The sequence below is a fragment of the Penicillium verhagenii genome, assembly GCF_028828195.1.
Source record: "Penicillium verhagenii strain IBT 33310 chromosome Unknown utg000004l_segment0_segment0, whole genome shotgun sequence".
NCBI lineage: Eukaryota > Fungi > Ascomycota > Eurotiomycetes > Eurotiales > Aspergillaceae > Penicillium > Penicillium verhagenii.
Genome location: NW_026643168.1, coordinates 31,060 through 49,999, shown reverse-complemented (window position 1 = coordinate 49,999; position 18,940 = coordinate 31,060). Strand labels below are relative to the sequence as shown.

General features: G+C 46.1%; 6 protein-coding genes across 6 annotated transcripts; all 6 read left to right on the top strand.

The window, feature by feature from the left end:
- Positions 1-5,828: 5,828 nt before the first annotated feature.
- N7466_002980 (uncharacterized protein) lies at positions 5,829-6,099 on the top strand (the record flags this gene model as incomplete). The annotated part of the gene is made up of 2 exons (XM_057162377.1): positions 5,829-5,951; positions 5,974-6,099. 2 exons carry the CDS (start codon positions 5,829-5,831, stop codon positions 6,097-6,099), a joined length of 249 nt encoding a protein of 82 aa, XP_057023492.1.
- A 267-nt stretch (positions 6,100-6,366) lies between these two features.
- N7466_002979 (uncharacterized protein) lies at positions 6,367-6,696 on the top strand (the record flags this gene model as incomplete). Its single annotated transcript, XM_057162376.1, has 1 exon — positions 6,367-6,696. One exon carries the CDS (start codon positions 6,367-6,369, stop codon positions 6,694-6,696), a length of 330 nt encoding a protein of 109 aa, XP_057023491.1.
- A 2,507-nt stretch (positions 6,697-9,203) lies between these two features.
- Positions 9,204-10,405, top strand: N7466_002978 (reverse transcriptase; the record flags this gene model as incomplete). The annotated part of the gene is made up of 3 exons (XM_057162375.1): positions 9,204-9,291; positions 9,574-9,837; positions 10,041-10,405. The coding sequence occupies 3 exons, from the start codon at positions 9,204-9,206 to the stop codon at positions 10,403-10,405; spliced, it is 717 nt and encodes a 238-aa protein (XP_057023490.1).
- Positions 10,406-14,768: 4,363 nt separating this feature from the next.
- On the top strand, positions 14,769-15,650 carry N7466_002977 (uncharacterized protein; the record flags this gene model as incomplete). Its single annotated transcript, XM_057162374.1, has 1 exon — positions 14,769-15,650. The coding sequence occupies one exon, from the start codon at positions 14,769-14,771 to the stop codon at positions 15,648-15,650; it is 882 nt and encodes a 293-aa protein (XP_057023489.1).
- Positions 15,651-16,133: 483 nt separating this feature from the next.
- Positions 16,134-16,769, top strand: N7466_002976 (uncharacterized protein; the record flags this gene model as incomplete). The annotated part of the gene is made up of 1 exon (XM_057162373.1): positions 16,134-16,769. One exon carries the CDS (start codon positions 16,134-16,136, stop codon positions 16,767-16,769), a length of 636 nt encoding a protein of 211 aa, XP_057023488.1.
- Positions 16,770-18,150: 1,381 nt separating this feature from the next.
- Positions 18,151-18,855, top strand: N7466_002975 (uncharacterized protein; the record flags this gene model as incomplete). Its single annotated transcript, XM_057162372.1, has 1 exon — positions 18,151-18,855. One exon carries the CDS (start codon positions 18,151-18,153, stop codon positions 18,853-18,855), a length of 705 nt encoding a protein of 234 aa, XP_057023487.1.
- Positions 18,856-18,940: the final 85 nt, after the last annotated feature.

Here is an 18,940-nt window from a genome sequence, read left to right as displayed (position 1 = left end):
AAAGGAGAAAAGGTAAGAGGAGATCCATTTGATTCCTTAGTATATCTATTCGGTATAGGATGACACATACCTGCTGTCAAGCATTATGGTAATTCAGATGTAGGTGAAGAATGCGAGGTATTCAAGGACAAAATATAAATACGACCTGTTACCTATGATTCGGACTCCGGGTCGGCTGTCGCGTCTAACAAATGTATGAATATTTCCTCAAAAGATATTATAAAAGGCATTGAACGCGGATATTTAAGACAGTAAACTTTATTCAACTGCCGTGGTACCTCCGATAAATTCCATGTAAGGATCATTGAACTATTACATGGAGAGCTAATCAACCAATAACCAGTGCCACCGCGAGTCAGTGGCACGATATCGTAATTTATTATTTTAATTCTTGCGAGAGCGGGGCCCTTAACAATCTGGGGCGTTAAAGACGTGATGAACTGCACGATGGAAACAGTAAGTGGGACCCTTCAGTTCCGAAGATGTGATTGGTCGGTCATTTATGCCGGAGCGGTACGACTGGGCCAGACCATTTGTGTTCGAAAATCGGATTTTTTACCCGGATTTTGCCTGAATCGATTCATTTGCTCTCATGCCCCAGATATCTAAGGAAGCATGGTTGTAGCCTGTCAATCAGAATCCCCACAGATAACAACCGCCTCTGCGGGAGCTTTCATACCCAGTCATGAAAAAAAAAGGCCATAGCATCCCCGGAATCACCCGCCCATTTTCGTCCTTTAAAATCCTTCAACTCCCGCTTTACTCCTACAGTGGCGAAAAGCAGTTCGACTATCGGCGCGTGTCGCACAATATGCTGCCATTGAGAGAGGTGTCCGTCCAGTAGAGTCCACGGAGACTGACCTTGTTCGTACCAAGGAGTCTCTGGACGATTTCCGTGTATCCGCTTGATGCTGCGCACGCACCATAGGGGCGTCAATCAATGCTCACAGCGACAGTCAGGATTGACACTCGCATCTTTTAAGTAACACATTGAACACCCCTTTGTCACCCTCTGCCGCTGTCATCAACAACGCTGTCCATCCCCAGTATTAGTCTTACCACTTCTTCTTGTCCATATTCCGCGGCCCATGACAAAGCCGTCCGTCTAGTCGTATCGCAAGTATCAGGGTTGACAGCTCCAGTGGCAAGCAGCAATTTGGACGACCGCCTCGTGTTTGTTCTGGGCTGCTAGCAATAGCGGCGTTTCTCCCCGTCGATCCTGCGAATCAGGTTCGGCATTTGTTGAATTGAGCAGTCGGTCTACGTCAACGTGCCTTCACGTGCGCGAGTCACGGTCGCGCCCGGGCCTAACTACGATCCACTGTAGACATCTTCATTGAAGGTGGCCATACCCTGTTGGCTACAGATATTGTGGATTTTGAAAACTGCGACCTTGCTGTGCTCATTCTTCAATGCCCAGTCTTTCTGCAGGATACTACGCTCCATACGCCATGGAAAGAATGAGCTCCACAATATCAATGCTGATGAGTGTAGAGAAAAAGGAGATGGGCAATCGGATTTCCCGCCTAGCAAGTTCACAATCTGGCTGTGATCTCTCACTTCGTACTGCATTTATTGAATCTTCGAAAACAGAGGAGAGTTGAAGCCAGGCGATGAGAATGGTATCTTGCAGATGGATATTTACTGTTGAAATCAGAGAAAAGAACTTTCATTCGCATTTGCTATTTTCGTGACTCCAGTTCCTCAATGATTTTTCAGTCTTGGCTTAGAACAAGTGTCCGGCTTGAAGTTGCTGGTGATGTTTCAGGCTTAAATCCAAGGGACATACTGGACGAAAATGAAAGAAAAAAGATAGCCGTGGGAATCAGAGGTGGTCGGCAATCGAGTAAGCAGCATCAATTCAGGTCAAGGGCTAAGCAGGTTCGATCTGTCATATAGCGTCGTGCAATGGAAATGGCTCACCTTGAAGCTGAACAAAGGGGGACCTAATCTTCATGGCTTTAAACAATGAAGGGGTTTTCTATCGTCTATGAAATGATCATTGGAGTGCTTCGACCTGGAACGTGTGCTCTGTGGGTGAAAGAGACCTCCAACTTCAACTTGCGTACAGTAACAGTCGGGTGGAATCTGACCTTTATTGCTTTGACGTTTGCTCCTCGTTTCAGTGACATTTTCACAGCGGGTAATGAGCCGTACTCAGCAGCCCAGGAGAGGGGTGTCCCTCCGTACATATCACGAGAATCAAGCTCTGGCCGACGTTCTAGGAGATAGAGAAGGAGGTTTGTACAGTCTCACATGGCAGCGTAATGAAGGAGAGACCTCTTGAAGGGATCCAGTTGTTTGAAGCTTCCCTGTGATTGAAGCGACAAATTGGTTTTTGCGACAAATGCGACAAGGTTGGCATTAAGAGATATCTCCCTGGTGTTTTTCAGACATTCAAACCCAGCGCCAACATCTGAACAGCTAGGGAAATTTGCCGTAGTCATTTTAGGCAATTGGTCTTGAAAGAATCTAAATCAAGAAGATCTAAAGACAGTTCAAACGGAGCTTGGTCGAAAATCAATAAAAATCCCGCAAAGAGGCTCAAAGTGGTGAGCTTAAACAAACAGGAACAAATATTCGGACGCCTCAAACGCGAGGTTTTCTCATTATTGAGTAGTCATATAACTATAGTATAGAGCAGAGGCCTGGGGATAGAGGTTTTATAGACCTCTTGGCTCGTCATACCACTTGTGTACTGGGCTAGTAGCCGAAAATGAAGAACACTGGTGTTTATCCTGATTGAGGTCTGTTGAAAAACATCTCTTTGTTTTGACGACACTATCTGTGGGGTTGATTGTCGCTCCTGGGAGTTGTGATGCGCTTGCTAACTTTAAAGAATATCTTTAACAATATGTAGAGCAAATAATACTCCCCCTAGTCCATTTTGAGGCTTTTAAGGGCCAGGCGCACATCTATTGTTAGCTAACTGATTTCCTCCTGTTGATCAAGGAATGATCTGCCACTCAGGATAGAATGGTGCTGCAAATGAACCAGCCTTACCCATGGTGCATAAACCGAGACGAATATTATGATCGGTGTGAAGTACACAGTACACCGATCCTTCTTCTCCGACATAGGACTGTAGGATACCATTCATGAAACAGAACTGGAAGTATCGATTCGGGCTGTCTTATTCGTCCTGGGCTTGGCCCTGTGCTTGTAGCGTATTGCTGGATGCGTCATCTTTGTTGTGATATGGGGCTGGTGCAGATCAGGAACCAAGCCGAACCATCGGAATTAACTCCGATGTATGTATACGAAGAACCAAGTTGATTGGAAATCAACTTGATCTTCTCCTTGTATATACAGCCTCACCTTTCCCTCTGAATAACAAGACAACCAATACCTCTGAGCAACAACAGTTCGGGCGGGTCGAGCGCAGTGGCCCATGGAGGCAACACAGTCAATTTGATCGGAGACCCTGGGAGATTTTTGTATCCAAGCCAACAAGGATGCGGTGCGATATCGTGCTCGTATGTGTTGCGAGTGTCGCGCATAGATGCTCACGAACGTCCGCACGTATATGCGTGTCGCTTCGGCTACGCACTCAGCCACGATGGACGTGATTTGGGTGGTCCCTCTGCAGACCATTAGATGAAGGTGCTTTCTTTTCGGCTTTGATCAACGAGACTGGCAGTTGCATTGGTTCTGAATTTGCAGTACTGTAATTTTCTGTTCTACGCCTTGCGGAGGGAGAGTGGTGGGCAAGTCTTGCAAATAGTCCTAGCGTTGTTATCCAGAAAGAAAGGATCACACAATCAACGATTATTTCGAAATCTCAGTCAAGGGTATATGAGTTTTTCCAAGGTGAATTAAGTGATCTCTACAGTAGTGGTAAAGAACAGATCTAGTTTCGCCGCCATGTCTCTCTCTGCTAGTGTTTGTGAGGTCTCCGACTTATCTACATACACCAAATATATATCTACGGCATCGTCGCATCGAGTCTCGTTTCTGGCCATACAACCCCATCGTGTTCGATAGACGACGGTTTCTGGCGAATGAGCAAATCAAGGACGCAACTTTCAATTTCCACAATTCTACAGCAAATGTGGCATGGCTGCACTCAATGAAAATTTTTTCAGTGGGCTGTGCTAGGACCCTGCGCGACCGTACTCAACAAGTGAGGCGCGTTGACGCAGATTTACTCCGAACACAACACGCTCAGTTTCAAAGCTACAGCCAGTGCTGAGAATGAAACGATGGTGATAACGGAACACGTCGTCGCAGTGAACCGGTGATCCGCTGCAAATCGTTTTTCAAGTGTTGAAATCGTGGTCGTTGATACAAGGTTGAAGCTTGATCAACGCTGCTTCAACAAATTTTAGCACAAAGAACTGATGCCACGGCATGGCTCCTGAAAGTACTTGTCACCAAATCACCGGCCTGCAGTTGATTATTGCCCAGACCACCACCTCGGTAAAGGAAGGTTCAATAGACCTCACTTTGCACAGGCATCATCAACACTCCTCAAAGTTGGCGACAGACAGACAAGGCCACGCCGCGGCAATATGAGGCAGGCGGCACGAAGACGAGCCGAAACCCTATGAATACGGCCTCCCCCAGTCCTCCGTAACATCTACCTTGCCGCATTGGATGGATTTTTCTTGAGCCAATGCATTAGATTCTGGTCTGCAGCAGTCTGATGATAAGTTCCTCACCTTTGCTTTCTCCTATCTCTTTCTGTTACTAACAAGAACAGTGCACACCCCGGTCATCCAAGTCAGCCAGCTCGCTTACGCAGTTAATGGTTCGCTTCATTCTCAACTCGTGTTTGTGCCCGCCATCCAGGTCACAAGTCCAGACTACACCAAAATATCTCGTACGTATGCAAGTACCCGTGAGCCTCACCGAGCTGAGCTGATAATGTCACTTCTTACTAGCTCTTTGACCATGAAAACACAAGCGAGGCTTCCTGTGTAGGTAAGTCCCTTTTCAGCCCAATACAATCGGAGACTGTGCTAAAACACCGAATTTTACGACCAGCCCGGTCTATTAAGATTGAGCCGATCAGGTTGGCGCTAAGAAGGATTTACATTCAGCTGCCAGCCACAACCGACAGCCAAATCACCTGTTAGCCCCAGAACGCGTGAGCCGGCTGTTTATGTGAGTCGGGAGCCTCTTGTCTGATCCACTTGCTGAATTATGCCCGACAGATAGTGCCTCCAGCGAGACCATCAGCGAGTCCTCAAGCATCCCAATCCGGTTCCATTTACTCCGCCATATTCTGGATTCCGCTTTCAAATCTACGCACCCGTCGCCATTGTCTCGAATCATTCAAGAATTCGAGGAGAGTCCCAGAGCAAGGCTACATGTGGACGCCGCCGCGACTACAGCTGGCAAGTTCGTGTGGCTGGATATTCGTTGGGAATGAGGTACGTCTGCTCGGTGATTTTGCCCCAAGACCATTTTCATCGATCGTCAACCATGATCTAAGCTGAAGGGCAGACGAACCCGAAGCAATATTCATGATATTGCAAGAAGGAGGGTGCGTTGGGTCAAAAGTTGGAGGTCGGGCCAACCCTCGCCAAGACGATACCTTTGTATTATCTCAGCAGTATACCGTGCGTCGTTAGTGCGAGGCGAAGAGTGGACAAGGTAGAGAATGGGAAGACCATGAGTGGACTCTCATACAACCAAGTGCATGCTGACCTATATTGAAGGGCCGTTTGCTAAGTGGTACAGGGCGTAGCAACTCTGCGAGACGTGGCGTAAAGCCTTGAACGTATCTTGCACGCGTCTCGCAGCCTCCCAGCCTTTGCCGCGAAGCGATGGATCTCTTGCCTTGGGCACCATTCCGATGTCATTAGTGGAATTCGGCGTGACCCATGGTTGCCGAAATCATACCGCCCTCTCTCGCTAGAAGCAGTCGTCGCCAACCGAATCTCAGCCCTAGTCGAGAAACACCAGCTACTACCGAATCATTTGGAGGTCGTCGGAGGCGGTCATGCGTTCAACATCCTGATTGAATAGATACACGATAAGTGGCGCGAGGGCACCCTCAGTCTGGTAAGCTTTGATGTCAAGGGCCCCTATAACGGTGGGATCGGACCATCCTTTTGTGGAGGTTGGAAGATCGAAGAATCCCGAAGGTCCTAATCCCCATGGGTGGACCGTTTCTGCTCCTCGCAACGGGCGTTCATCATTGTGAACATGTACCAGGTTGAGGAGACGGCTATTGAGCACGCAGGCCTGCCACAACGCTCGCGGATCTCCTATTCTCTTCCTCTTTCTGAACGCGAATCTGATGAATGTCTCTATCACCAGAAGAAAGGGAGCCATCGCTTCCGTCGACGATTACACACAATGAACGGTGGACTTATTCGCTGAGAATTATGCGGCTGTCTTGTAACAGAGGATCATACCATGAGCATTATGTGGGCGTCGCAGTCTGGTACGGCTGTCGAGGCAGGAAATATTGTTCATCCACCTCACGCGGAAGAAGCGACAGAGTCAGCTTCCTGCTGTCCCGTTACACGTGAAGGAAGCGACGGTCGCCCCAGCTCAAGTCAAAGTCCTCTGCGACATGATCGACCAAGACCAGGAAACGCCACACGAAGGCTCGCAAGATATATCCCATTATTCCAAAAGTCCTCCAGAGCAACACGCATGTTTGCTAAGTGCTTTGAGAAAGCTCTGTCCTTTTCACCGAGCACCATCTGTGATGACCTCTTCACCCGCCAATGGATTCGATAAGCTTTTAAGTTGCAGTTCGGTATTCCTGAGAATCCACGAGAAGTATTAACCCATACGGCATAAAATTGGTGGCATAAAATTTTCGAGATATCTGTGCGTGACGCCCCCCCGCACCCACCCCACCTTACCGGGTGGGGTGCGTCTTGTGGTCTGTATACTTCTTTTCTTCCTTGGTTTAATATCTCCCAAAAAATAGTAAAATATTCAGCAAGGGCTTAATTCACGAAGTTGCATAATGTTATTGAGTCGGATGTATAGTCAATATAAGTCCCTGTGTTCCTGGCTGATTAACACTTGTCGGTTTGAACCTTGCTTACCACTCCCATCAAGAATGAAATAGTCCATCGAGGGAAATCAAAGAAGCAGTTTTCTTTTCATAATTCGTAGTTGGTCAAAAGAATGCTCATAAGTCTTAAGGATACTTCGGTGCTCTCTTGAAATATCGGTGGGGAATGAGGTCTCTCGATCTGTTTGGTACCAATCCGTTGTATTTAAAGAGCATTCTTTTGGGAAGATCCATTCGATCAAAGTATCGGATGAGCCTTGACAGCAAGAGATGTTTTATTTATAAGAAGCTTCGGGCACCGACGTAGATAGAGATGGTGCATCGAGAGATAACGGCATACATCAGAGCTGCCGGTCGCAGTTCAAGCATATCTCATGCTCCCGGGGCATTTCTATATCCGGGAGAAGATATAAACGGAACTAAATGACGGAATTCAGCACAATTGAAGATTTTTCACCAGAGGACCTGCTGAACACGAGATTTTATCACCTGCCTTGATAATATTGCATCATGCATAGTACCTGGAGGGATTCAAATAATGATTACAATTTTATGTCTCTTATGGTTCAGAAAGACTATAAATCTATGGATGTGGTCTAGACGGACGATGCTTGCTCTCCAAGTACTACGGATGGCGCAGAAAATCCCATTGGCCGGATATCAATGCCATGAAACTACTACCAGACTGACAATATGAGAAGTCCACATGAGCTATCTACAGAAGGTGGTTGAAAATGCCTTATTGGCGTGGAAATACTAGTGGCGGGTTGGTAGAACGTGGCAACGAATACTGCAGAGAGTTATCAAAAGTCATGTGAGTGGTTGGCTAAACGAGCCGTGCATTCAGTTCTTGGGACTAAATTATATTGGTTCTTGGTCCCCAGATCCACTTCTCGGTCTTCTGCAAATAGAATACATCGTACCTTCTCCATAAAGAGAAAGAGTGTACGTGTACGTCACCTGATGTGAGCTAGATTCGATTTCAAACCCCGCTATATTGCTGTTTGGGTATCCTGTGGGTTACCGACGATCGGCGAGAACCCATGGGCAAATAGATTACTGAATAACACAAGTACTACAGCATGATTCATATGGTCTGATACTTAGTACTGCATATATCACTAATATTTAACTTCCTTGGTGGGTTTTGCATGGGGGTCGAAACTCGGCCAGCAGGTTTCACGAAGTACCAGTTCGACTTCCCCGGGTGAACCGCCCTTATATTACCGAAGGATCATGAATATTTGAGCGCAATTCCATGGCCAACATTTGGTATACTTTTGTTATTCCTGCCAAATGCTAAAAGGGTAACAGCCCAGTCTAGACTATGTATTGTTTGTCCATTCACATGTTTCCTAGGCAAGTTTACCACTTATCACCTGATTGCAAAACTTATTAAAATAACCCGACAAGCAGCTCGAAAGAATTCTACAGCTATAATTTCAAGAATCAAATTCTCAAGACCCAAACCACTCCAATCAAGGGTATGAACACTGGTCAAGCCGAACTGTACAACAAATGCGAGAAGAAGCTCGAGATGATTTCTTCTAATCGAGACTGCGACCTTCGCATCTTAGTTGGCCATTCCACCATGCTACAGAGACTGATACCAGACTTTGTCCTCGAAAGGGAAACTCCTCAGGTCCTTTTCCCAGATTGTGAAGCCGAGTCGGATATTATCGCCTGTCCAGAACACACTGAAGATCTCTCTCCATTGTTATATGATATCTCGGTCACTGAAATGGAACTCCCACCGGACGAAGGAGATGAAACTTATCAAGGCGATCGAAATTTTATTGAAAGCCCACACATTGTCGTGGCCCCTCTTTCGCCTGTTTCGTCTGGTTTACGAATGATAACCACATATGTAGGGCGTTGAAATTAAGACAAATCCTCATTCTAAGTACCCATCTATTTTTTCTGGTGACACCATAGCACACGCTTCTTATTTACCTTCCTCCTATCATGTATTGACAACAGTGATTCAGTGTGGTGAAATCGATTGTACTAAATCCAGGATGACAGCATCATAGCCCACCTATTGTGCGCCATTTTCCATACTGTCTCTTCGATCTACCAAATATTTCAATTTCAAATTCCGGTTCTCTCTTGGCATGATCATGAAATAAGTTTAGCTTCATCTATTACTTATTATATCCTCGGATGCTCAGATCAGACTGACTTATTAATCTTAAATCCACTTACTCCAAGCTCAAACCATATGGCCGACTGGTTCTTTCGGGGCATCAGCGATGAAAGTGATGACGTCAAGCTGCCTAGGAAGGAGCGGCAATCGATTCAAGTCCTCCGTATATCTGCCACCTAAATGAAAATAACTTATTTGCACATTTGGGGTGTTGGATTCCCATATTGATTTGTGATATTTTTGATGTGATTATAATGCCAGAATAGAATTCATAACTTTTCCTGCACATCTCCGTCTTCGCCACCGAGCGCAGCGCACCATCGCGAGGTTAAACACTCTACCACGTGATCACCCCATTTGGAGCGCATTATCACGGGCTCAGAATCGTAGGAACAATGTAGGATCGTACCCACGCTTCCCTCTGTCGGAAGGGTAAAAAACATAGACGTTGACAGGCTCAACGAACTGGAAACGATCGACTCACGCCCACTGCCGCCGTGGCGAACGGACGCCTTCACGGAGATCGAGCTTGAACGCGACCGAGAAAAATCAGCGAGAGAAAGGGCGGATTGTGTAAGGGATACGTCAGAAATTGTCGTCTACTCGGACGCCTCCGGGCGCAAGGATCATCTAGGGGCTGCCATCGTCGCACTCAACGGCCATGAAGAGGTGATAGAATCTCAAAAGGTCCAGGTGGGGCCGATGGAATGTTGATCGGTCCACGTAGCAGAGCTCATTGGCATCTTCTATGCGGTCAATATGGTGTTTAAGCTGGCCCACCAACGCACCAACGTCGTAGATGGAGCGCACATAACGGCAAGAATCTTGTGTGATAGCAGATCAGCTTTACAAGCAATCCAGAAAACTAGAAATAGATCGGGGCACGAATTGTTCATGCAATTCTTCGAACAGCCACCGAGGTTCAAGCAAAGAATATCACACTTCGCCTCCAGTGGATCCCAGGACATTATGAGAATGTCGGGAATGATGCTGCGGATCGTCGCGCGAAGGAAGCCGCGCAGCCGGGCAAAACTCATTCCTTCCGACCGCTTCTATCGAGGGAGAACGCATTCGTCCGCAGCAGAATATACGACCAATGGGGACAAGAGTGGAAGACAAGTACCAAAGGCGCCCACCTGCGGAAAATTGACGGCGATCTACCGGCGCGGTACACGAGAAAGCTCTACGGGAATTTACCCAGGAACCGCGCGTATCTGCTGGCACAGCTACGCACGGGCCACACCTGGCTATCTAGCTACCGGAAGAAGATTGGATAAAGCGATGATGATCGGTGCGAGTGCGGGGCGCAGGAGACAGTTACCCACGTATTATTGGAGTGCCCGAAACCCCGAGAGCTGAGGGCGGAATTGAGAGGGAAGGTTGGAAACGCGCTGAACAGCGTGTCGAGTCTGCTGGGAAGCTCCAACGAAGGTGAGAAAGGTAAACCAGACACCGTCTCAAGGGCGAAGACGGTCCAGGCCGTATTGGACTTTGCCGAGGTGTCTCAGCGGTTTCGCAGCTGTGCGCCATGAGGGCAGCCTAACAATGAAAGCGGCAATGGGCCACGATAGGCCGTGACGAGGCTCTAAGTTCCTGTCAGGAAGTGGATCACTCTACATGTATATAATTAAAGATATATAGTTGTTGTATCCTGCATATCGTTCGCGAGGGGACAGGGTAAATGAAGTCTGCTACTACTACTACTACTACTACTACTACTACTACTACCACTGTATGGTGTTTTGGTTGATTTAAATAATATTGAATTTATTTGATGGGGGGGTACCCAGAGAGCGTGTGTTGAGTGGTTTCAATCCCAATTTCATCGCCAAATTGATCGTACAACAGAATCGAAGATCCTTTCATCAACATATGCACACCTTGATATGGGTCCTGCAGGGTCTAATAAGCGTGTCTTATCTCCTCAGTGGCCTATATTAGATCAGAGACTTGCTGAGTGGGTAGGAAGGCATATCGGTGTTGGATATCCGATCACTGGCCCTTTAATTCAATACAAAGCTGCTGAATATTGGAAGACAATACCCGAATATCGCGATCTTCCAACACCCCTTTTCTCTGGTGGCTGGGTTACTCGGTTCAAACAACGCCACTCCCTCCGATATTTTACCTTCCACGGCGAAGGTGCTTCAGTCCCCTCCTCGATACACGATGATATTATACCTCTCCGAATTCTCTGCGACCAATATAAACATGAGGATATCTATAATATGGAAGAATCTGGACTATATTGGCGACGGATGCCAAATAGAGGTCTCTCAAATAGAAAGACAAATAGAAAGATAGCCGAGCAAAAGCGAGATAAAACCCGGATTTCCATTGTTGTTGCGATAAATGCGACCGGTACAGACCGTTTACCTTTATGGTTAATTGGGAATGCACAATTCCCTCGCGCTCTCCGGGGTGTTATTTTCCCAGCTTTAGGCTGTGTTTGGCGCTCGAATAAGAAGGCCTGGATGCGTCACGGCATTATGGAAGAATGGTTACGATCCCTTTACGGCACATTTCTAAAGGATAGACGAGTGTTACTGTTACTGGACAATTGTTCAGCGCATACGGTCGGCTTTGGCAAATGCACCAACACCGCCCCATATTCGGGTTCTATTATTCCCAGCGAACGCAACTTCGGTTTATCAGCCCTTGGACCAAGGAATCATCCAGAATCTTAAACACCATTACCGGAAGAAATGGATACGCTGGAGATTACGATCCTTGATCGTGGGCTCGATCCATGTGAGAAGATGAGCCTTGGATATACACTTCATTGGATTACTTCAGTATGGAGATATGAAGGATCAGACAGAACTATCCAGAATTGCTTTTTCAAAAGAGCGATGTGCCCGTAGGCTGCCTGGATTGGGCGGCCTGAGGATGCCGGGCAGCGCCATGTAAGCACCAACGTACGATAATTATTGTATGGTTTTTCTTCTCTCTGCGCTTTCTTTACCTTTTGTCGAAGGCGGAAGATTTCGGATGCAAGAGCCGATTGCTCCAGTGCCACAATCCATGCTTAGGCTCCGTACACATTGTCTGGTTGAATTTGGCCAAGGATAATTGTGGATCTATAATCCCTCAGATTGATTAGGTATTACAAAGCTACACGACTGCTTGATGATTGGACTGGCCCAGTTTGTCTGTGACAGGAAGAGACATAACTTACTGCGTACCTAAATTAACGGAACAAGATAGTTCGGCGGAGGATTTGGAATGACGAAGGTGTAGCATGGGTTACAGGTCAGATGTGATTGGTTAGAAAATCCATACATCAATCGGAAGTCTTCCGTATCTAGTATCTGGCCCCACTATTAACGAACTGGTGACGCTGCTCTTGCTGGGCAACTACATTGAGGTCACATTGACCATTTTCCTGATTTTGAAGTCTTTGAGTCGGCAAGTCTCATCAAGATGGAATCCAGAGAATACATGAAGGAGCAGAAAAAAGGTGCCAAGTTATATAAGTTGTAACTTTGAAGAGGTTCCGTAAGAGCATAGTGCGTAGCGATTAGAAAAACTAAAACAACTATACGAAGAATTAGCCTCCGTTTCCGCCGGGGGAATACGAAGACAAAAGCACGAAAGTTAGGTGATATTATCTGTTACTGACAGCTCATGACAGAAGTTCCAGGTAAAAAAACCCTGACTCGAGCCATCGAATCATCTGGACCTATTACTATCCCAGAGGTTGATAAGGCCAGCATGGACCCCTGCCTGTCCCACCCCGTCGGATCTGTTAGCAATTCCTTTGGACAAGGCACAACTAACCTGTTGTGGATCAACGGCCATGATACAGGGTCAAAGAGCAATGCAGTATCGATGCCGTCAATAACAAAAGTACGCTGTTGCATCTTTCATCTCGAGCTTTCCTACCGACCTATTCACCTATAATTTTAGTACTTGCGATCATGTGAGCAGTTTAATCCCACTTTTTATGCTTGGAACTAACTAATACGCCACAATCGAAACTCATGTGGCACATTTGAAACCATCACCGGACCCAGAGCTGAGTGACCGTGTTTTGTGTCAAGATTTACGAGATATGCGCAAGTACGTTCTACACAGCTCCGCCGAATGATTCCACTAAAAAGGTACGACCGAGACCATGACCAAGGAACGAGAAGTCTGAAAGCTAGGACGCAATTATAGTCTTAGTACCTCGTGAAGTCATCCACTGTTCTCGCAACTATTTTAGTCGTTGAATTAACGGCATATCCCATAGAAAAGGAAGCCACATCCCTAGCTTATCAATAATTCTTCACTCCTAATTGCAGGATTTCTCTCCGTAACCTAATTATTGGAAAACTATATCAAATTTCATTCCATCATTAAACTAAGAGTTTATCCTCAAGCACGCCTTCAAGCACCGTAAACTAAAGGGGGAAAAGAAGGAATCAATTTGCAGGAAACTCATCATTACTCACTCCTTTGTATTTGACTCGATATACAAATTTTTCGCATTCCCACTTGGTCCGAAATATCAGCATCCTGGGGTGATTTCTTATCGATGAATACACCAAACGAATTCTCCTATTGGGATGACTTCTCAGACGCATCCCCAACTCCCTCTCTATACAGTGGAGATGAACTTGATCCCTCTGAAACCATTAAATACTCCTCATGCACTGTAAAACAACCCGCTTCCAAAGAATTCGATGGTTCTATCTTTCATTCATCTGAGAAGAAGTACCGGAGCGATATGTGCACTGCCTTGAAAAGCTACGAAGGAAGCTTTGACCAAGTACGACTTATGAAACGGGCCTTGTATCGGGATGGCACCTAGCTGGACGGAGGGACCCTACTTCCCTTGACTCGAGAGCCCAACTGGAGAAATGAAACCAGCTGTCTCTTTCATTTTTATGAATGCAAGGCTTCCTACGTTACGACGAATGATACCTAATGGAGCTATGTGGGAAAAAAATCATGCTATAGTTATGAATATTATGGATAAAATGGTTGGATTTACAGTACATAAGAAGTAGTGATGTTGTAATAACGAAACTGGCCAACTCATTACGAAATCTTGAAATTTCAATCTTTTTCCTCCTTTCAATTATATTTCAAGGGGCTGCTGTTTGATGAGTCACCACTAGCGGTGAAACCTTTCGGCCAATAGGAGCCCGCGATAGACGGCTCTGCCGTCTCATCTCTATGTCTAGAATATTTGCTGTAACTCCTAGCAACAGCTGCACAAGTATATATCCATAATATCTGCGGGATGCTCTCACCCTTTCGTAATTACATGTTCTCGGAAATGGCCGGCAACTCTTCTGACAAGGTCTCTTACACCGAGTTAGAACTTCAAAGGTGCTTTGAAATCATACAGGGGAATAAAAAGGTAGGGACTGACTCGTTAAATCCAATCTGTACTCCTCTAACTATGGCTAGGTACCCCAAGCAAAATGCCTTGGACGCTTTAAAATTCGTGCCAAAAACACGACTCGTCAGAGTGAGCACGTCAATAAATGCATCAAAGCACAGGCTCTGATGGATCCTGAGACCGCCACGGGGAAGAAACAGAAACTGCTAAGTTTTTCTACTTCTCAGCCATCCCGGGGTATTGATCAGCCGATAGCCCAGGTCTGCTTTACTGGAGCTAGGCCATTTAATCTCTTTGATCAGCAAGAGATGTGTGACCTCATCTATGCGTTAAGTCCAACGTATCAAATCCCTTCTCGACACCGAATCGCCGATGATCTGCTGGATGAAGCATACTATGGACTACAGCAGGAGGTGCTTAAGGAGCTGCGAAGAACCCAGTTTCTGAATATGACGGTGGATGAGACCACTAACATCCGATCTCAGCGGGTGATTGTGATAACTATAACAACACCAACGAAGTCGTGGTTTATTCATCTTAATGACATGGAAGACAAGACTCTTAATGCTCCTGCTATTAGTAGTTGGATCTTAAACAGGCTCCAAGGCATCCTACTACCGCTAGACAAAGTCGTTGACTGGAAGAGGATCAATTCTATTTCGACAGACACATATCATGTCATGAAATCAGTCTGGGAGAAACTAGAGGCAACCCCAGAACTCAGACACTACTTTATGATTCCCTGTGACTCTCACAGCCTACAGCTAATTATGAAGGATATCGTTGATCCTAAGTCCTCAAAGGTTCCACAGGCGAAAGAGGTTTTTAGGTCTGCCCTTGAAGTTGTTGTCTTCTTCCACCACTCACCACTTGAGTACGCAAGGATGCAAGCAAAGCAGATTGAGAAGTGGGGCCATAGAAAGGCACTTATTGCGTTGGTCATTACACAATGGGGAACGCAATATAATATGCTGTCATCACTTCATGATTACCAAGAACCCATCTGCGAGTGGACTCTCGCAACTCCTGCTGCTCTGACTACGAGGGGGAGGGAGATCGTTCGGACTGATAACTCCCATTCTTTCCGGTGGCAACTAAGGGAGTTGATCAAGATACTTAAGCCTCTGCATATAGCTCAGAAGGAATCGGAAGCTCAGAACTCGTCAATCATGGAGGCAACAAAATGGTGATTATATCTCCATGAAAGTCTGCGAGCGCTGGCTTCCCAAACATCCCTCAAGGATGACTTTTTATCATATCTAGATGGCATCTGCTGGCAAAGTCGTATAACGCGTCAGCTAGAGCCTATTCACTGGGTACCTTATCATCTTGACCCTGCTAGAGTCCCTGGAAAAGTTGACGAGACCTCTCGATATTACATTGAAGGTGTTCTACGGCCTCTTCAAAGCGAAGATCAAAGCTCGTCTGCTTGGCACGAATTTCTGTCGTTTCGGCAGAAGACAGATGCATTTTATAATGCTTCTTGCTGGAGGGCTAACTGTCCATCTCTCTTTTGGCTTGAAGCCGTAAGTCGAAGCTTTCAATTATAGAGAAAAACTACGTATCATTAGATCTGTTTATAGGCGGACTTTGCTCCTATTCTTGCTACTTTTGCCCGTCGTCTTTGCAATACTGTCGCGAATTCCGCAGCAGCGGAGAGAGCCTTTTCACAGATGAACCTTCAGCACACAAAAGTCCGGAACCGGCTCGAGCCTCACCGCGTTGAGAAGTTGCTCTATATCCAGATCAATAAACAACAATTCCGGACAGAACAGCCCCCTGAAATCACCCAAGAGTTCCTTCTTGAGGAAGATGACAACGAAATAGAGAGGGTTTTGCAGCGTAAGCAGGTGCGGGACCATCTATCAGAGGGTTCCGTGACTTCGGATACTTCATCGAATCCCGTATCTAGTCCTACGCCAAGTCCTACGCCTGGTGTAGGGTCGAGCCTCGTGTCAACTTTAGACATAAATCCCGATTTGAATCCCGAGCCAGAACCTGAATCAAATTTGGAACAAGGTCCAGAACCAATTTCTGCACCGAATTCTGCACCGACTTCTGCGCTAGTTTCCGCGTTGAATTCGAGGCTTAACTGTTTGCTTAAGCCAAATTCGGAGCCTCTCCCGAGTCCAACGACATCTACGCCAAATTCAGCTCATCCCATACGCCCGAGCTCAGTCAAAACCAGTACCGATAAAACGTTTGAGGTTAGCAACACTAAAGGGAAGAAGCGTTTATCTGAATGGCCTCAAGGAGTTACAGAGCATTGCGAGCAGCCAGCTCAACGGCGGGGTGTAAATAAAGGCTAATGTCGATTTCACGCCCTCCGCATTTAGGGTTATGATTGGTAGCAAATAAAATAAACCCTACCGTTTACGGAATAGCTCGATTTCAAGATTTCAAGGCCCATTTCAAATTTCATTTCAAGAGGCCAAATTACAGAAATTTCGAAATATTGAAATTACATTTTGCCTTCCCTATGGTTCCCGACCAGTGCAAACAATCCAAACTAGTTGAATAGCATCGGTATAAATGACCGGAGATAGATATATACACTTTTTCTTTGCTACTCCCCCAAGGATAAACTTTGTCCAATCTGGAAATTTGGTGTAATTTAGCCATCACAGCTCTAAATATAAATCGTAGACTCAATAGCCTGTAGAAATTAATTAAGTCTTAGAGGTGTACTACAGAGAGTATAAAGAATATCTGGCCATAGGTAGACTTTAGGCGAAGCTATTATTGTCGAGATAGTAAGTTGTAATATATTGCATTTACTATTGGTGTTTTGGGGGTGGCCGCTCGCATGTGGATTACGTTAGTGGAGTGATGTTTTGGTTCTTGAAAAAAAAAAAAAAAAAATCACCATCGGGGTGGTTGCATGGAAGTTTATGTCGACCTGACTATTCAACGTATTGACTAGTGCTCGACATGTGCAATTGAATCTGTGTTGATCGTGAGTGTGAGGGTCGGTGTGAGACCCTCTGGGGTAATGCTCTGATGTGTTACGACACCGTACAATACTACGGGAGAAATGGGCGCACGACAGCCAGTTTTGTGGGATCCAATCCTAAACTCAATTTATCATATGGGGTACGCTACCAATTTCCTCCCATCGCCAGCAAAAACTTACTATAAAAGAAAATTAGTAGATCTTGGTCGGACTAACTAAAGTTATGGACAATAAGCATATCTGGTCGTACTTCTCTAGACTAATACACAATATACATAATTTACACGATATAAAACTGTCCGATACTACTGTAATACGACTGTATCTTTTCATGATTCCATTTTGCAATAGTTACTTGTGGCACCTCCCGTTCAAACCGCACCTCTTTGCGGTTCCATTACGAGGTCAGCCACGAGTCCTGAATCATGTTGGCGTTGCACCACCCCTATATTCGGTGGGATGTTGGTCAACTAGCAAATCGTCATTGACTTCGGTGTTGTCAGATGCAGGTACGGTGTATTATCAAGGTGAAAATAACTTTCTTTTCTTTTCATTTAATGCAGGTTCGCTCACTTTATCCCACCCTGATTTTGCAGATCTTTGAAAACTACTATAATCCTATACTCCTGAATTGTACTCTTCTATCCCTCTGCCGGACCATCGGACCGTTCATACACAGGGAGTCGAAATCCCTATTCATATTGTAGAACAAACACTATATAGCAAGGGCACAGAGCATGGATTTAAAGACTGGGGGGAAGAGCATCTCCGCTTATGGAGAGGCTCGCGCGACGTTGGAGGGCAAGCCTCTGGACGCCGAGGAAGTCCGCAAGATGAACGCCTACTTTCGGGCTAGCATGTACCTTTGCTTGGGCATGCTCTACCTCCGCGAAAATCCACTTCTTAGAGAGCCTCTCAAACCGGAACATATCAAGGCTCGACTGTTGGGCCATTGGGGATCTGACGCTGGCCAATCCTTCACCTGGATTCACATGAACCGCCTTATCAAGAAGTACGATCTTGATGTGCTTTTTGTTTCTGGTCCTGGGCATGGTGCCCCTGGAATTATATCGCAGTCCTACCTTGAGGGCGTTTACTCAGAAGTCTACCCTGATAAAGCTAAGGATACTGAAGGGATGAAGAAATTCTTTAAGCAGTTCTCGTTCCCTGGTGGCATTGGTAGCCACGCTACTCCTGAAACTCCCGGCAGTATCCACGAAGGTGGTGAACTGGGATATTCGATCTCTCATGACTTTGGATCCGTCTTTGACAATCCCAATCTCATCACTTTGATTATGGTTGGAGATGGTGAGTCGGAGACAGGCCCACTGGTGACTAGCTGGCACAGTACCAAGTTCCTGAACCCAATAACCGACGGTGCGGTTCTCCCTATCCTCCATCTCAATGGATATAAGATCAACAACCCGACCGTTTTGGCATGAGTCAGTCACAAAGAGCTGTCATCCTTGTTCGATGGATATGGGTGGAAGCTGTACTTCGTTGAGGGAAGTGATTATGATAGTATGT